At 37.3% G+C, this 18388-nt stretch overlaps 1 protein-coding gene across 2 annotated transcripts; it reads right to left on the minus strand.

Annotated features, from left to right (window-relative positions):
- Positions 1 to 1096: 1096 nt before the first annotated feature.
- LOC121865783 (T-complex protein 1 subunit beta-like) lies at positions 1097 to 18144 on the minus strand. Of its 2 annotated transcripts, none has more exons than XM_042365343.1 (10): positions 18006 to 18144; positions 14476 to 14647; positions 10375 to 10481; positions 9042 to 9242; positions 7227 to 7392; positions 5764 to 5903; positions 4685 to 4773; positions 3666 to 3840; positions 2109 to 2286; positions 1097 to 1609 (listed from the first exon to the last, which is right to left on the minus strand). In XM_042365343.1, exons 1-10 carry the CDS (start codon positions 18006 to 18008, stop codon positions 1233 to 1235), a joined length of 1608 nt encoding a protein of 535 aa, XP_042221277.1. In that variant the 5' UTR covers positions 18009 to 18144; the 3' UTR covers positions 1097 to 1232. The 2 variants fall into 2 exon arrangements, with proteins under 2 accessions (XP_042221277.1, XP_042221278.1); XM_042365344.1 differs by lacking the exon at positions 18006 to 18144 and adding an exon at positions 17846 to 17972.
- Between the last annotated feature and the right edge of the window lie 244 nt (positions 18145 to 18388).

Consider the following 18388-nt stretch of genomic DNA (forward strand, 5'->3'; position numbering starts at 1 on the left):
GCTGTTTTAAATTTGGCAGGCAGTGGAGTGGTGCAAATTCGTGCCACTAGAGGGATCTGCATGCTGCCTCTTGACTCCTTCCTGCCTCTCTGCACTTGTTTACACTTACCATGTATCTCTTGATTTCATGTTATGCAATCTTTCTTAAATGCCCCGGTAATAGTTGCACAGCTTGAAGTGATGTGATAAGACATGATAAAGAGTGATGGACCAGAATAGATTGGTAGAGACTTAAACTTGCCACTCTACACTGTCTCTACCATCCTCAACACAGGTAAATAAGTCTCAATTTATACTTTACATTCCTTATTTAATGTTTATTAGGCTTGCTTTATACGTCTGCTTTATTTTCTTATTGGAAAGTGTGCACTACAGATATAAAAGGTAGAGTGGGATGGCCGGTCCCAAACCCCAATCTTGTTAAACAGTATTCTTATGGGATTAATTGCTTCAATAACCTTTGATTCACGAACCGACGATTTTTCACATCGGTTATCGGGATTTGCCTGTATTGTGTGATCCTGGAACATAACCCTATTTTTCACCATAGGTACAAGTGATTTAGAAATTGTAGTACAGGATATACTTCAGGTGCATCTCAAAAGTTTCCTTGTTCTACTCTATACATGTGAGAACCTTAACACCAAATTTCAGACTAAACGGTTGTGCATCTCACTTCTTTTTGTTTTACAACCAAGTCTTAAGCATAAAATATGTATTCATGTTTCAATAAACTTAACTTATTAAAAATAAGTTGATTAACCCAATCGTATTAGTCTCTTTTTTTTCTGATTACCAAGTTTTGAAGGATTAGAATATTTATTCATCAAAATTTAGTGAACAATTATATATTTGCGATGCATTCAAATAATGTGAAAGTCTGTCTTGATCCACTGTAACTGAGCTTGGGTGGACAATATGTGGCTAGATTCAACTGTTTCATCCATTTCAGCACACACCAGTGGATGGTTCAGGGCTTTGTTAAAAATGTAGGAACCATGAATCTTGGGTAAAATACTTAGTCTTGGCTATAACAAGCTCATAAGTGTACTGTATAGAGTACCATACAGTTTGAAAGGCATCTTCAAACTCCAGCAAAATTTAAGTTTTATTTTGTGACAGTAGAAATAAAGATGTTAAGACTTCAAGTGTATAGTTAGGAGCAAAAAGCATGGTGTTAATAACATTTCACCACTAGTGTGCAAGGCAAAACTTAATCATTAGTCGTTATCTTAACATTGTCCCTGATCTGCAGTGCGTTTCCTTGGTGCGGATTTAATGATATCGTCGACTCGGAGAATCATCTCTGCTGCCTCAGATGCCGACATCAATACTTGCCTCTTAACCTTGAAACTCTCGGTAATACCGACCAAATTCATGCAGTTCACAGCAGCACCGTCCATATCGAGACCCACTGTTGATTTGCCTTCTGCGTGAGCTGCCCGCAATTCAGCTACTAGCTGTGCTGAATCATAGCCTGCATTGTCAGCGATAATTGTGGGGATCATTAGCAGAGCTCGAGCAAAAGCGTCCATTGCAAGAGCTTCTTTTCCAGGGATAAGGACAGCAGCTTCCATTACTGCACGGGCCATTAAGGTCTCACTACAACCTGTTGTGAAGAAAATAATCAGTAATGAAGCTTGTATAATCTTACCTAGGAGTTATAGTTTATGGAGTGAAGCTTTAGTGTTTTTCATGGATACCACAAATACAGCTTACTGGATAATCTATTGCTTGTGTGCAGTATTTTCTCCATCTTCCCATGTCCATTCTTTCCAAAGTCTAGAACTATGGACAACTAATTTCTCATACATGAACTATTGTTTTCCCTACAATGTGCCATTCTTTTATATTTTAGTTTTCCATTTATTCAAGCACTTTGGTAAACCTCTTAAACAAACTTGTTTATCAGTGTATTCAAGTAGCAACTGCTTTACTGATGAAATATTTAAACCAGAATCAAAAATATTCTGCAGGTGCACTTCAAGCTTTCAAGGTACCTACCATTTATCATTTGCATTCATCTAAAAGTTTCTGTGCTTGCTGTAGGAAGTTCCTACCAATTAAAAAAGTTATGAATAAGCATTTATAATCATATCCTTCCTTACCTCCTCCAAACACTGTTCGCGTTTCCTTGACAGTCTGTGTAAGAACACACAAGGCATCATGCATGGAGCGTTCTGCTTCTTCAAGAATCTGGTTTGTGGCTCCACGCAATACAATGGTACAGGCCTCACCCAAAGCAACACCACTTAGGCGAATCATGCGATCTTCGCCAATAATGCACTGAGGGCAAAAGTATATTTATATTAATGTGGATCAACAACAAATGCTTGTGTTGAATTACAAGTAGGCATACACACATTTTCTCTCTCACATAATTCCTTCATCAACTTTGTAGCAAAGTTTTCTTGTGCAATGCTATACCGAGAGCGAATAAGGCAAAAGTAATAAGAGGTGTGAATGGGGGGGATTCATGGTGGAAAGTAAAAATTGGCCACGTGCAATCTGTAAGGAAGGTGTTCACGGCAACCCAATAATGTGTGTGTGTGGAAGATGGTTACAAAAGTGATGCACTGGAGAAGGTGGCTGACTGTTTTGTATGCACACATCAAGGCTGAGCAAACTCAAAATTGGGGATATATCCCTGGACTGTGTCGATAAATTCTGTTACCTAAGTAATAAGACCTGTGCCAGTGGGGGAAAATGAAGCCTACTCAACTGCAAGAGTCAGAAGTAGCTGGAGGAAGTTTAAGAAGTGGCTGCCTTTAATGATGACAAAAAACCTTCCATCAGCATGAATGGAAGAATGTATGTGGCTGGTGTGAGAAGTACGATGTTGTATGGCTGTCAAACATGGGCAGTTAAAGAGGATGGCATAAGCAGGCTCGAGCAAGCTGAAATGAGACTGGTGAGGGGAATGTGTAATGTGACTCTGAAAGACAGGAGACTGTTCAGAGTTTAGAGGGTGGCTGGGTACTGAAAGTATTGGTGAAGTTCTGTGTTGAGGCAAGCTGAGATGGTTTGGGCATGTGGAGAGAATGGAGTGCCATGAGTAGGCCAAGAATGATATGGGGAAAGGGTTGTAAGATGTGTCATTATATTTTGGTAACTGCAAAAGACCATGCATCATGGATTGTTGCCTTCTGTTAATGGCAGCTAAACCAACACAAGAGTGGAAATTGACCATAAAATGTTATATGATGATGATACTGAAGGGCGACCAGAACCAAGATTAAACAGAGATTCACACTTACTGCAAACACACATTCTGAAAGGGAAACACCATAGTAATGTACAACACAAGTCCCCAAGCTACCTGGTTCATCCCTGTTATGTTGCTTCACACTACTTACTGTACAAGCTTCTACCCCCCTTGATTTTACATTTACAGTAATACACTTTATTCAGATTTATTCCTTAAAATATGTTTCACTGAAATATGAGTATTGTTATTTTTTACTTTTCCAAAAGTACTCAAGGATTAATACACCCACTGCAGATTCTTTATAAATGTATATTGTATTTTCATTTATTAGAGGGGAGGTGTCACTGTATTAGAGAGGAGGTGTCACAATTTGTATATTCATTCATCATTTCCACAAGAAACCCACAGGTAACTAAGAATCATATGCAACACAAAGTTTTCAATGTACTGTACTGACCTCTTCAATTAAATCACAACGACCAAGTTTGACAAGATCTGGATTATCGAAAGTTGATACAATTTCACCACCAGTAACCAGTGCCAGACGCTCAATACCATCAAAGTCTGCATGTTCAATAGCCATCACACCAGCATCAGCAAATAGCTGCTCAGGGTAGTTGTATATCAACTGTCTGAAAAGTGAAATCTTGTTAAAATACATTTTTTTTTTTGGCATCTACTCAAATATTCCTCTCATCCCTTCACCTCCACAGTAGTAAGAGTCAATATACCATGATGAATGGTATGTACATAAGTGCATGTATGGTGCGAGTGCTTGGCACCCAATTTACCTTTAATGCTCTACCTTATATTTGCATTTCCATAAATAAAAATATTTTTAGCACAAGAACACACTGACAAACCATCCTACTAAGGCAGTAGTGTTCTGCTCTGGACTAAAGTTTCAACTTGTTAGACGCGAGGGTAAATTCAACAACTTTGGTGTACGTAATTTGGAGATTTGGGTCTCAATGTCAGAGAATTACTGAGTATTTTAAGTTGATATCACAAAAAATGTCTTGAGTACTTTAAACTGTCTCTCACATTACCTTACAAAAACCACAAACACCACACTTTGGGTTACTTCATCAGCTCAAATTCTACAACTATCTGCTCTCTTAATTAATTTTGGTAGGCTAAAGCTTTACTGTCACCACTCACAATCTTCTCAACTATGGGTTACTCATTTTCCCATCTGTTGCTATGCCTCATTTGCAAAATAGAGATTTTTAGGTACCCAAATTCCTCATTGTCCAACACTAGTGCACCACCACTCCTAATTTTACAATACAATAGATGTCATTGACCTATTTCAAACATCATCTTACTCTTTCTCACAATGACCTTTACAGTTCTAATACCAACATTACACTATGAAATTTATTTAAACCCTCAGCTATATTAAACAAGTCTTCTACACCCATGACAAATTGTTACTTACAAACCAAGTAATCTTCATGGACTCATTATTTTTACCTGTTAATAAAGACATTAATATCGTGCTTCAGGATTTTCTGAACCTTTGCCTTCATCTTCTCCTTCTCCGCTAATTCAAGTTCAGCAACCTATAGAAGAAAAATTAAAAGAATACAATACTTTGTAACACAAGACACCAACATCATGTAGCACGTTAATGTAATTTATAAAGGTTCGTAAGAGTGTACAGGTTATGTTAGAGCCTCTTGTTTCTGGACCATGAAATTTTAAGTTTCATCTTATATTTAATAATAAAAATAATAATAATAAAGTCTCGAGGTGAAATAAGTTCATAAACAATTGCTTACAACTGGTTAAGTGAAAATGACAATACGTACTTGGAAAACTATTCAAACTTACAACTATAAATCCTTCCTAAAATAGATATATTGCACACGGTTAACAGGAATATCTCAGTTCATACACATCACACTTGCAACAGCCAAGAGAATAATGTCAACTCTCTTTAAAATAAAATTTGCTATAAATCTTATTAACGGTTACAAAATACAGAACTGCCAGAAAAAGAGTTCTCAGTACTGTGCTGTATACCGTACGGCCACTTCCAGATGGTTTTCTTTGTTTCACCTTAAAAGTCGTCTTTTTTTCCACAAATATCTTTTAAGAGGAAACCAGTTACCATACATTTGTAATTTCTCACTTAACCACATATTTTGCCACTGTTTACAAACCTGAAAGTCAACAGGCATCTTCATAACACCACCACCACCATTATAACATGCACACTGATGCACTAACTGTACATTCTCACTGTACACTAACACACATTCCCTACAAAACTGGTGCATACTTACCATAACAGCATCAACATGTTGAATATTCACTCCAACACTAGCACTAAAAGTTTACTACAAGACTACTAATACTTATTCACCACTTGTTTATAACTAGAACAATATGTATACTGCAGCACTAGTATTACCCGTTTGCTACACATTAGTATTACACATTCACAACAGGAGACTAACACACAACTCACTCACCCTAAACATTTACACAATGCCACACTCTTACACACACTATGAAGAAATAACTCAAACTAACACAGTGGTACACACCTTTGCTGTGGACTCTACAGAGATCTTTGAACCAAAAACTTTGATTTTGTCTGTGTCCATTGGAGTGTTGGCAACCAATAGCTTGGCATTTTCAATACGTTTTGGCTGGTTAACTCCAATCTTTTTTTCCAAGATAAATCCTACAAGAAAAATTCACCAGTTAACATAATTGAAAGCCTTGATATTAGCTTCACATTTATTAATACCTATATAAAAAAAAATTACAAGAGAAAAGCAAAGAGGAAATTAAATGGAAAAGACAATATGGAACAGAAAACACAAGACTAAAAAAAGATGGATTGGATATGGAAAGAAAAAATAATAATATAGCAGCAACTTAAACAAATCCCCAGACAAATTGCCGTTCAGAAACATCTCACATAATCAAAAGTCACAAAAAGATGTAAAATCCTTATACCTTGACCACAAGAAATATTACTAGGGAACTGGCAGTACAGTACTACATGTAATGCCCAGTTTCTACTCTGTAAAGGTGAGACTAACCATTACTTTTGTTTTACTACTTTCACTCTTATACCCTCTGATGCCCTTCCATTTCTTTAATTTCTGAACTATTATCTTCTATCAACACCAAGTTCCTCATATACAACAACTGCCAGGGCAAACCAGCCTTTATCATGGTACCTCCAACACCAAGAGGAAGAGAAGGAGACTCAAGAAAGACCCTTGATGAACCCCTAATTTAACCTCACATTCCTCATCACTTATTGTTACAGCAGTTCTTGAGCCCTCATAACATGTCATAACCACACGAACAAGACAGTCAATCATAATACCACAATGAGTGATAAACCAACCTTGTGGCTAACAACCCATAAGGGGTAAAGTGGATTTAAGCTACTGAATACCAAGCCTTTGGTACACAAGGAGGCAGCATGGTCAGCACTGTATTTCACTACCGTCACTTCCCAAACTGTACAGTTAGGTACAGTACCCATTTACAGTTCAGTGGACTGGGAATGCCCTAAGTGACCCTTTACGACAGGAGCCAAGTCCTGTATCAACTCAACCATCACACCCCATAACATTTATGGTAACAGTAATATACAGTATTCCTATAAAACCCTACTGAATGAAACCCCTCAACTATCACCAGTACAAAACATGACTGCCCTAGACTGAACCAATACAGACATATTCACAACAAATAACATAATAAATCAGTGAATACGTTACTGTACACATCATAAATACCGATTTATGTAATGGGGAAGAACAGTACGTACTGTAGTTTACCACATACAGGCATAAAAGACAAAACTAATGATATACTATATGTAGTAGTATAATGGGTAAAAAAAATTAATCTGAAAAGAAAACAGTTGTCCAAGATTTTAGGATATACAGAGTTTGGTTAATATGCAACTTACTGCATCACTTACTAAACACTTTTGTGCAAATATGTTATTTTTAATATATTTGTAACATCAAAATAACCGTACCTTCATCAAGGAAAGAGTCTCCTAAAGTACCACCCTGCTTCTTAATGATCTGGATGGCATCAAGGTTGCCAGAACCCTTCAGCCTCAACACAGCATCTACGGCCAGGTTGGAAAAGAATTCCTTATGCTGTGCAAGAATCTTGGAACTTAGGGTAGTTTTGGCTATCTGCATGGTGGAAATAACAAAAAACAATCATTAATGGTTTACCTAAATCATTCACTGCAAAATCGGACATACAAGGGTGTCAGAAAATAAAGACAATATCTTTATTGTTCTTCATGTGAGTAAAAATGCCAAGTAGTATTCATGTATGTGAACAATTGAAGTACTATCTTGATCATGTACAAGCATTATGCTCCAGTGGCACTTACAAATAAGTGAACCAGAGAAGAGCAACACCCACCTCATTACCATCAGGAATATTGGACCAAAGTTTTACAGTTGGATGCCCTTCCTGATGCTTACAATAATTAAATGTACAGTTGGGGAAAACTATTCTTCCCCAAATTGCTGGTTCATTCATAAAGGTTTACTATGTGCTTTGCTTACTACTACACTCTAAGATGGTCTCCACTGGCCACAACAACGTGGGGGCAGAATATTTTTCCCCAACTGTACCTCAACAACGTAAATGTCATGATAATAACAGATGAAGGTAAGTCTTTTATGATGAGAGGTGGCGGTCATGAGTGAGAGGATGTGCTGGTTTCTGCATTGCCAGGCACAATTGATCATCTGATGTGTCTCCTCAAATTAGCCATTATCAACCGTTTTGTCTTCTTTTACCTTTGATAATTAAAAGTAGCTCTACAACACGCTGTTACAATAAAAGAATTTGACAATGAAAACATCCAGAAAGGAATATTGAGGTGTGGGTACGTCACTACAGCCACCAAGATCACAAAAGAGCCGTGTTCATCACTTGGTCTCCGCCGTATTATCTAGGCTGGTGCCCTGGGTTTGGGAACTTTGTGGTGATGAGCAGGTGAGAGATATTCCATCTGGTTTTACCCAACTACAATCAAGTAATTGCAGCTAACTCAGGCAAGTGTGGAAAATGGCCATAAAAGGTTATTGGTGGCGAAAAGAAAACAGCTGATAATGATATAAAACTATATAAAATGCTCCATGAGGCGACTGACATGAATGTGGGGAAAGTTAAAGCCTAAATCGTGGGTTCTTATGCTTGTGTGGTAGTGCCAGGCTGCTACAATTGAAACGCCCATTTCTCTGCTTTGTTTCTGCATGTTTTAACTGTTCAAACATCTTCATTGTAATATTATGATGTAAGCCTATATTTATCCAGTGTGGGGAAAAAAAAAGAGTTGATAATGACAAATTTGAGACTGTTGCTATCAGCTGTTCTGTAGCAGAGCAGCAGCCACTTAAAGACACTAGCTCATTACCTCCCCACCTCTTGTTACCATCTCATTCATCACTACAGGCTGCCTTCTCTATTCCTTTCAGTGACAAAGAGATAGATATATCTTGCCCAGAATAGAGTCAATAATGTGTAGTAACTCTGTTTACCAGTACCCAAATGAGTCATTTATATCGCCCATAAGTAAGTGTAACAACTTTAGGAACACATTTCCAATTTCTTTAATGTCGATGAGGAAAATATTTCACAAATTTAGGATTACATGGACAATTGTTATATACACCCTGCCTGGTGGAGGAAGGGTTAAAAAGGAACAAAACTTATCAGTCAATGACATGTCCACAATTTTTACCTACCATAAAAGATTTTGTTTCCTTTATTCCTTCACTTACAACATTCTATAGAATCTATGTCATTAATTAGATTAACAAACCTTAAATAGATCTTCTCGGAATTTGGCAGGATTGGCAGAATTGTCTTCCGCTGAGTTTTCTAAAGCTTCACGGGCAACATCTGTGGCTCTGCGATATCCAGATATAATTGTCTGTGGGTGGAGTCGCATGGAGACCAACTTCTCTGCTTCACGAAGCAGCTCTGAAGCTAGAACAACTACAGAGGTTGTGCCATCTCCTACCTGAAATAGTCACTCTTTGGCATTACAAAATGTAATTTTATTAACATAAGAGGAATTATAATAATTAATAAATGTTATGAAAGAACACCCCCACTACTATAACACAACTGCAGAATAATGAACAGTGTTGACTCTTCACATACCAAACTGATAACATACTACAAGTGCAAATTATTGACTGCTAAGATTATTTAAGATTTTCTCGGGTTGGAAGAGAAATGAAAGCAAAAGTAATGGAGTGTGAAGTAAACAGGGACAGGAAAACCGAAATGGGAAGTGTGTCAGCTGGTGTTAAAGATGGCACTGCTCGACTGCCAAGTGCAGATACATTAAAGGAAAAGAAGCAGACGAGTTTGGAGGTTGGAATAATGAAGAAAGTTATCATTTCATGTAAACAAAAGCAAAGCAATGAAACTAAGTAATAATGGAAGCCAGGTAGAAATAAATGTTAGAATGAATGTGGAGGATGTGTCAGTGAGAGGAACAATGAGTGGTGGAGGCAAAGAGTATCATGGGTGCATTGACAAGTATGAAACAGTACCAGCTGGCAAATATGGAGATACAGAGTAGAACCATTGAGCTGCCATTATCAGGTAAATGTTTAGTGCAATATAAGTAAAGAGCATGAATTTAAAAAAAGTTAAGGGTTGTGTATACTACATGACGGTGGCAGCATAAAAAATCACAAATGATGCAGGTTATGTGATACAGTACATACACACATACAGTATACCCAAACACCTTAACACACAAATAAAAGAGATGTTGGTTGCATCATTGGGGCAGCACCCTTGACAATGCCCTAGGAACATCTTAGCTTTAGAGAATATAAAATCAAAATCTTCCTTAAAGAGAATAAACAACTATACTGTATCATGATTCAGGTGTCACAAGGAAAGAGGATCAACTGTATAATACTTGTATGTACAGTATATACATTTTTACGGAAATATAAATAAATTAATAAAACTATACAACTTAACTACAGCACATCTCGTGTACAAAGGAAATGTTTAAATCCTTTTACATCTTTTTGCTATTTCAGTTTTATTACACATAATCTCTGATCACATTAAGCTGATTAAATTTTCTGAGTTTGGATTATGAAATTACATGGTGTTTTAAGCCTCACCTCATCATCCTGTGTCTTGCTGATATCTACCAGGATCTTTGCTGCTGGGTTATCCACACCGATGTTCCTTAAGATGGTGGCACCGTCATTTGTTACCTCAATCTGACCTGTTGACATAATCATTTTTGAACAATGCACATGAAGCCAAGTTACATGATTAAATTTCATGTTATACAGATTGACCGTATATTTAGCAACCTTAGGATCATTAGGATCCATTAAATAGTAGGTAAAAAATTTATGGTACTATATATTAGCCTCGGCTTCAATTAGCCCAATGCCCCGTGATGATCTGGACACCCGATAGTGAATATATTAATAAACAAGCACTGAAAATATTTAAATAATGGTATAATAAATAAAATAATAAGTTATATGTAAGAACAATTCTCACATCTCACTCCATGATCAGTCTTAGTTGTCCTCAAACAACTTTGTGTTATTCTCGGAGCCACGCTTCCCAAAAGAACAGTTTTCACACAGATCCTTGTACAGATTAATTAAAATTACCCAATAAATATAACACAGGAAAAGTGTGGGCACAATCTGCACCTGACGGCCATTCATCACCCACCACCATCACATCATCTCCACCCACTATTACAGCCTTCACGATATTAAAACAACAAACATTTAACAACTGCAAGATATCCGTAACAACGGATACTCGTCCACAACCCAAAAATGGACTTGAGGGAGAGTATTCGTAAAGTTGGAAATTTGTAATCAGGAGTGTCTGTATAGGCTAGTAGAGTATAGTATAATGCTGCTGAATGAGCAGACGAGATGGACAGATGTGAGGATGAAAATTGGAAAATTATGAAAATATTCAGAAAAATTCCCGAGGAAAGCTGTTACCTATGGCTTCTGCCGGCGCATTTCTATTGTGTAATTTGTAATATCTACAGTACTGTATGTAGCTATACATGACTGTTCTACCCTCATTTCATTTAGAGGGCCCTTCTGCTTACATAGGAAAAGCTGTAGAAAAGTATTTCTAATAATATTTTGGTGTAAAGTAATACCAATCACTTGGTGAAAATAAGTATCTGGCACTTTCTCAGCAAGCTAACCACGGGAGAACATCGTCACGAGAGTCAGCGACCCATCAAGTATGTGAGTGAGAGGAACGATCCTGAGCTGATTTCACGCCAACTTTATCGGCCCGTATCTCAGAACGAGTTTTTCTAACCTTCAAATCCCTAAGGCTCGGCCATTTATGGGCCCATCCTAATAAAACAAAAACTAAGTACAGTAGTAGAATAACATTATTGTGTATGGCTGAACATACAGATTTCTTTATATTTGGCTGGGTTTATTATTTGCTGATTTATCTTTATAAATACAGTAAAACCTTGATTAACCGCCCACATATGGGAGGAAGGGGCCGACGGATAATCCGAACGGTTGGTTAATAGTACATAAAGTCTACAGAAATAAAACATACATTTTCAAAGTACCTTTCCCTAACCTACCTCATTGAATTCCCTCTATTAATTTTTGTTGATTTGCCATTCATATTTCAATAGAATTTGCTTTAAAACATTAACCACTTTAGTAAATAAATATGAACCAGCACAGAAACCGTGAATAAAAAATTGAAAAGTCAAAGAACATATGTCATCACAAAAATTGTGACCAAGTCCCAGGTTGCTCATCTGACTTTCTGCCTCATTTACACACAATTGCAGGGTCTCAATTGCTTCTCTTACTATTGACAACACAACATACATATATTGTTTCTCACTCTTGATTTTTTTTCATTTTTGCATTTATTTATGGTTCTTTATTATTATTATTATCATCAATATTATTACATTATCGCCCCCAGGCCCCGATGTGGGTCAGTGACCTGTGCCCGGAAATAATAATAAAAAAAAGTTAGGAGTTCGGGATTGACGGTTAATCCGAAAGTCGGTTAATCGAGGTTTTACTGTACAGTATTTGGAGGAAAAAATGGTAAGTTAGGAAAAAAATTCATGCACCCAAAACGAAAGCAATAATCAGAAATATCTATATGTCACGGTCAAGAGGAGCTACTTACCTATACTGTACTGTACTCCAAATGAATTTCAATATAATTTAGCAAGAAGTTATGAAGTAGGATTTTGAACATTTATAAAAATAGAAGGAAAAAATAGATATTAGGGATTAGATAGAATCAATTCAGGGATATAGTACTGTAACAAGTTAATTGGTGTCCTTAATTGCCGACACAAAATTGATTGATCAATTATTAATGAATTTTGTGCTTCAGCCGGACACTCACCTTAAGCATCTAGAAGGTTATAGTTTTTCCTTACATCTTTAAATAGAACAAATATTTATATTTTGTATAACCATAATATCTGAAGACAATTTTATGCATAAAAATCATGAATTTTTCTCATTATGCTTTTAAGTCATATACCTGTACTGTAAGCCAACATCATACATTTCACACAGCTTGTGAACAGAAATTCTGTACTGTATGATGATCCAACCTTTTCAGTAACTATTTTCTCTAAGGTAGCCAGTGCGTGTCTTACGCCCGTATTATTAAACAACAGCTTCCCTTGAAGAGGGTCATCGTGTTTCAACCCGGGTTTTAAACTAAATGAGTCCTGAGGGACACCGCAGTACTGTACTTAACGGGGTGATGTGGCGTTAAAATTAACTTATTACAATATTATAAATTAATTTTATTGGAATTAGTTAATATTAATGCCACACCACCACGTTAACTACTGTACTGCGGTGTCCCTCAGGACTCATTTAGTTTAGAACTCGGGTTGAAACACGACGACCCTCTTCAAGGGAAACTGTTGCTTAATAATATGGGCACTATAATCTAGGAAGAACTAGAGCCAGGAGTATGGTACCTAACCACCTGTGTATGGAGGGTCTGTCCTCTGTGCTGAATAAAATCATCTGGCATTAGCCAAATAAAGTATTAAAAGTGGCATCCCACAGTGAGGGGAGTTTATGTTCACTAAGACATGTTGTGAACTGCAGGTAAAATGGTAATAATAAAGTCTTGTACCTATTGACTACCAAACACCAAAGAATTTCTCTAGGTACTGTACAGTACTATGGTTTTCTCTTGTACTAACACTCACCAAAAAAGATCATAACTGAGCACAGACCAACTGCCCAAATGGCTATTAAGTTTTCTAGTATTGTACAGAACTGTAGTGTAAATTATATATAGTATTCTAAAATAAAATGTCTTGCTGTCAACTGCAGTGCAGTACAATACATATCTTAGCCATGTCTGGCAGCACCATGTTGCAGCTGTATAATGTAACCAACATGAGCATCTTTACATAAAGTTTAATATCCATGTTCATCCACTTTTATTGAAAATATTGTGCCCTTTATAATTAATGTGTTTGGAAAGCAATACAGTAGACCCTTGCCATTCATGGGTTTGTGATTCGCAATTTCGACAAATTGCGGTAAGCCGATGGTGGCAAGCTTGTGAGCCTTTTCCCGCAGCACAACGAGTCACCCCATGCAGCATATAGTGTTGTACTCTGAAAACTTTAATGTTTCTGTGTGAAATGGCCTCTAAAAGACTGCCTTGTGTCAGTGCAAGTGATGCTAGTGGAGTGAAATGTAAAAGACAGAAAACAGTGATGACCTTGACAAGAAAGTTGAATTATTAGATAAGTTAAAAGAGGGGATGAGTGCTGACGTGGCTGGTCGGTTGTTTGGTACAGGTATACAGTAGTGCAATAAGGAAGTAGAAGTTGCTACTTGTGGTTCTGCCTATTCACACCATTCCTTGGAACCTATCCCTCACTAATAACAAGAGTTTACTGTAAATAAAAAACCCAAAGAGTTTGTACAGTATTTAGGAGTTGGTACAAGTCTTTTCTGTTTCTGAATCAAAATACAGTTCAGATACTCTATTATTATTTTGTTTTATGGTAGTGCTTAAACAGTAGTTTGAATGTCATGAAATAAAGGTAGAATTGGGTCAGGGCTAAATGGACAACTACATGACATAGTGATTGAACACACATTTAATTGGCATACAGTATTTGCCAGATAATGTTTTTTTCTATAACAGTGCCAGTAACAGGGATTTGCTGGTCCATGGTGTACTGATTAACATACCTTCGCTTCTTCCCATGGCCACAAGAATTTTGTCCATGCCTCTAGGACCAAGGGTAGAACGCACAAGGTCTCCAACTGCAATAGCACCGATGAAGGAGGAGAGGCGAGCTGTCTCTGATCGCTCCTCCTCAGCCTCCGTCTTCATAATCTGGACTGGATTAAGTGCAACAGCCTGGAAAATAAATAAATATATATATATACCTATACCAGTAAATAAACTTAGCATTCTTATGTCTATATTTTAATGATGTGTTCTAAGAGTACCTCAGAGAAACTTCCAAAGCCATGATAGACAATAATGAAGACATGTCAACCATAGACAGTGAATGAAAAGCTCAAATCCAGTCACACTTTTTACACCCCACAAACTTGAACTGTCTCACTCCACCACTCATATTATAGGAATAAGTGTAAAAGATGCAAGTTAAGGGACAATTCTAATATCATTCTAATATACGGTAAATGGATATTAACAGAGATACTAAATTCACGTAAGAAATTAACATAAATCTGCAGTCACCGCATGTCGTCTGTTCTGTTTACAAATGACCCACTCAGTCCAAGGGTACTCTCACGTCCACAAAAAATATAAAATTACACCATGATGCTTCAACAAAGTTGCTTTCATTGTTACAAGATATCCAAATAAGTACTTTGTTTCATATGGCGGGGGCAGCTATGAAGTTAGGTAAGGTTAAGTAGGTTTCTTTGGTTGGTTAGGTCAGGTTCTATGTGGGGGTTGCTAACTCCAAAACAACTCATTTCCGATGGAAATGAAGGCCAAATTCAGTATTATTGCAGTTTCGGCCAATACATAGCCGACTGTTTCAACCATCCCCAACCTTTAGATCTCCTTATGTGGAGTATTTCTAACGGCATTTCAACCAGAGGGCAAAGAATAATGACTTCGGAAATGAATTTTGAAGTTTTTTCCAAAATTTTACAACAGTCTATGGCCGTGCATTAGGTTAGGTTTGGTTAGGATAGGTTTTTTTTTCTGGGGAATAGCCCACCCGGGCACAGGTCATCGACCCACAACAGAGCCTAGGGGGCCAAAGAAAATAAGAATAAAAAGAAATTAGAAATAGAAAAGAAAAAGATTATATTAATCTACACCACGAAGATGACGGAAAACCAGCTTTTTGAAGCGAGACATTGTATGAGTATGGAAACAGAGAAGAAGGCAGAGCATTCCACAGTTTGGCTGTGTGAGGAAAGAAGGATGTACAGTACTATAACGGGTTATTCTAGTGTGACCGACATCCACGGAGAAATGATGGGCACCGTGGGCAAGACGTGTGTTACAAGCCCAAGGCCTTGCCAGTGGTACACAGAATGCCAAATCCACCAAACATTGCCCATTAAAGTACCTGTAAAAGGCCTCCTAGGCATGAATTTGTTAAGGTGTCGAAGCTGTCGCCAACACAACAACCACACCCTGAGTTAACGAGCTGCATGACACAGTGTCACGGAATAGTCCGAGAAGACTGGACAGCTCACCAACTGCACTGGCTAACCCTTACCCCAGAATATGATCTGCAAATCGATTAATATACAGGTTCCCAATTACTGCTGGGTAGACAGAGGCAAATGGCGTAAAGAAACTTGCCCATAGTTTCACCCAGCCCGGGGATCGAACTCGGGTCTGCTCGCTTGCGAGGCGAGGATGCTGACCATTACACCATGCCACCCAAGCACACCAACAAAATGCTAGGTCTAAGATAGGTTAGGTTAGGTGAGGTTAGTAAGTGTCGATTTTCCCGAGGAAATGAAGGTCATTTTTTAAGAAAACGCGCCAAAATACGGCAAAAATCGTTTTGGTCATCCCCCCATTTGAAATTAGGTCAGAATCATTCAAAACACATCAAAAACCATTGGGAAAAACATAATTTCAACCTAACCTAAACCTCTCGAAGTGGTAACTTAAAATCCAAAAATTCACTGGATGAGCTAAATGATAATACCCAAAATACACCAGAAAATTTATTTTTGTCATATAAAGGACGGTATTATTGTATTTCCGCACCCCACATTCCCACCCCTAATCTATTATCATATTCAAATAAGACGTCTAATTACAAGATAATTTTCTTCAATTACATTACGTCGCAAATGTATAATAACGGAGATAGCGTATCCAAAATTTTATTCTTTTTAAATCCATTAATCTTCCGCCATTATCGCCTACCTCACCTCCCACACTGCATGTCTCCTTCATAAATAATCACGCGCATGCGTTCCGTACACGTCACACGGCCAATCAAAAGCGCTTTTTTTTTGCAACCAATTAAAATAATTTGTCGTTTAATTCGCTGTATTTTTGGCCCAATCAAATTCGATTTTTATTTTGGGACACATACTTCAAAATTCAAATTAATTTCCCACCATGGAAGTCTGCGATGGGTGTCACTTCATATGGAGCCGATTGCGAGTTTTGGGGAAAAAAAGGAAGAAACTATAGCATTTTTTCGATCTCATGGTGTTCTCCCGGTCTCAGTGAAGAGTCCGAAGTGCAAGACTGAATGTAAATATCATCAAGACTAACATATGTGGCATTGTGGTAACTCGTCCCTTATCCCAAGGACACTGAAGACGGCCAATAAGGTAAGAAATAAGTGACTCCATCATATGGTGAAAGTCGATTAGGTTAGGTCGGGTCAGGTTTATGTTTTTCTAGTGTTTTTGTGGGCATTTTGTATTCGCTAAAGCCATTATTTCTTCAGAAAACGCCCCACCCAAAAAAAAAATCGATAAAAAAAAACGGCCAATTTCTGACGGAAATGAAGGTCATAACCGATCTAAACACACATAAATACACTAGAAAAAATATATTTTTTACATTCTAACAGTTGGGTGCACTAATACAAATTTACCTACTCGAGAAGGGAACAATACTATATAATTACCATTAATAAATATTTAGATTCCGTCAACTACATTATTTTATATCAATTTAGTATAAAAATATGAAGCTAATTTATAAACTTCTGGTGATAACTCGTAACTATCTCCAATATTACCGCTACAACTTGGTTAATTCTGTAATGACTGACACACCTTCACTCAACCATCAACTGATCAGCCTCTCAGAGTTCTAGAGTTGGATATTGCAGAGACATTAAAGTTCTAGCTTCAAGAACCAACAATGCCACCCAATAAATGATAAATTATAGTGAAATTCTATACTATTGGTGATTTATCTATATACCCAACACTGGCTCCATGGCGTCCAGCACCACGCAGCCTGTACTATAATCTAACATTACACATAACTATCGTCTTATATCATTGATCTACTCACATAAATATATTCCATCTATAATAAATAACATATAGGCAAAACCAGAACAATATTAAGAGCTTTTCCTACCATTTTGAGGAGAGAAATGTGACCGGCGTGGACCTACTCGTGCTACCAGTGACTCACGCGACGCCTCACCTCACAAAAAAAATAAACTTTATACATTTCTTCAACATTTAAAACACCATAATTGACAAATATGATAGAGATAATTTATAATTTTACTTACCATTGTGTTGTGGTTGATCAGTAAGCGCTACCTTAAGACGATGTTAACTCTGGAATCTTCAGGAAGGTTCTCAGGCAGCACTGACTGAGGGTGATCCGCCTAACACTGTAAACCCTCTCACATACAGTACATTCTTTTAGGGTTATTATATTTTTTATTTTTTATCTATTTAACTTCAGATATATCAACTAACCAGAAGGAAATTCTTAAAGTTTATTGAACACTGTTATTGTGCTGTGTAACCTGGGCATGTTTTTATACTAAAGTTTGGACCTTATAGTAAATAAGCTCCAGCTTGAGTAGGGCTTGTTAGGTGTATTTATTTCAATACCATCATCGCCTTCAATGGCTTTCTTAGGCTATGTCATATCCTAATATGTCAT

The sequence above is a fragment of the Homarus americanus genome, unplaced genomic scaffold (assembly GCF_018991925.1).
Source record: "Homarus americanus isolate GMGI-L3 unplaced genomic scaffold, GMGI_Hamer_2.0 scaffold32413, whole genome shotgun sequence".
Classification (NCBI taxonomy): Eukaryota; Metazoa; Arthropoda; class Malacostraca; order Decapoda; family Nephropidae; genus Homarus; species Homarus americanus.

Excerpts from the sequence above, each read along its gene's own strand:
- LOC121865783 (XM_042365343.1), bottom strand. Across the intron at positions 9,243-10,374 it reads GCAAGACACAGGATGATGAG|GTAGGAGATGGCACAACCTC; the intron begins GTGAGGCTTAAA and ends TGACTATTTCAG. Across the intron at positions 5,904-7,226 it reads AGACTCTTTCCTTGATGAAG|GATTTATCTTGGAAAAAAAG; the intron begins GTACGGTTATTT and ends TTTTTCTTGTAG.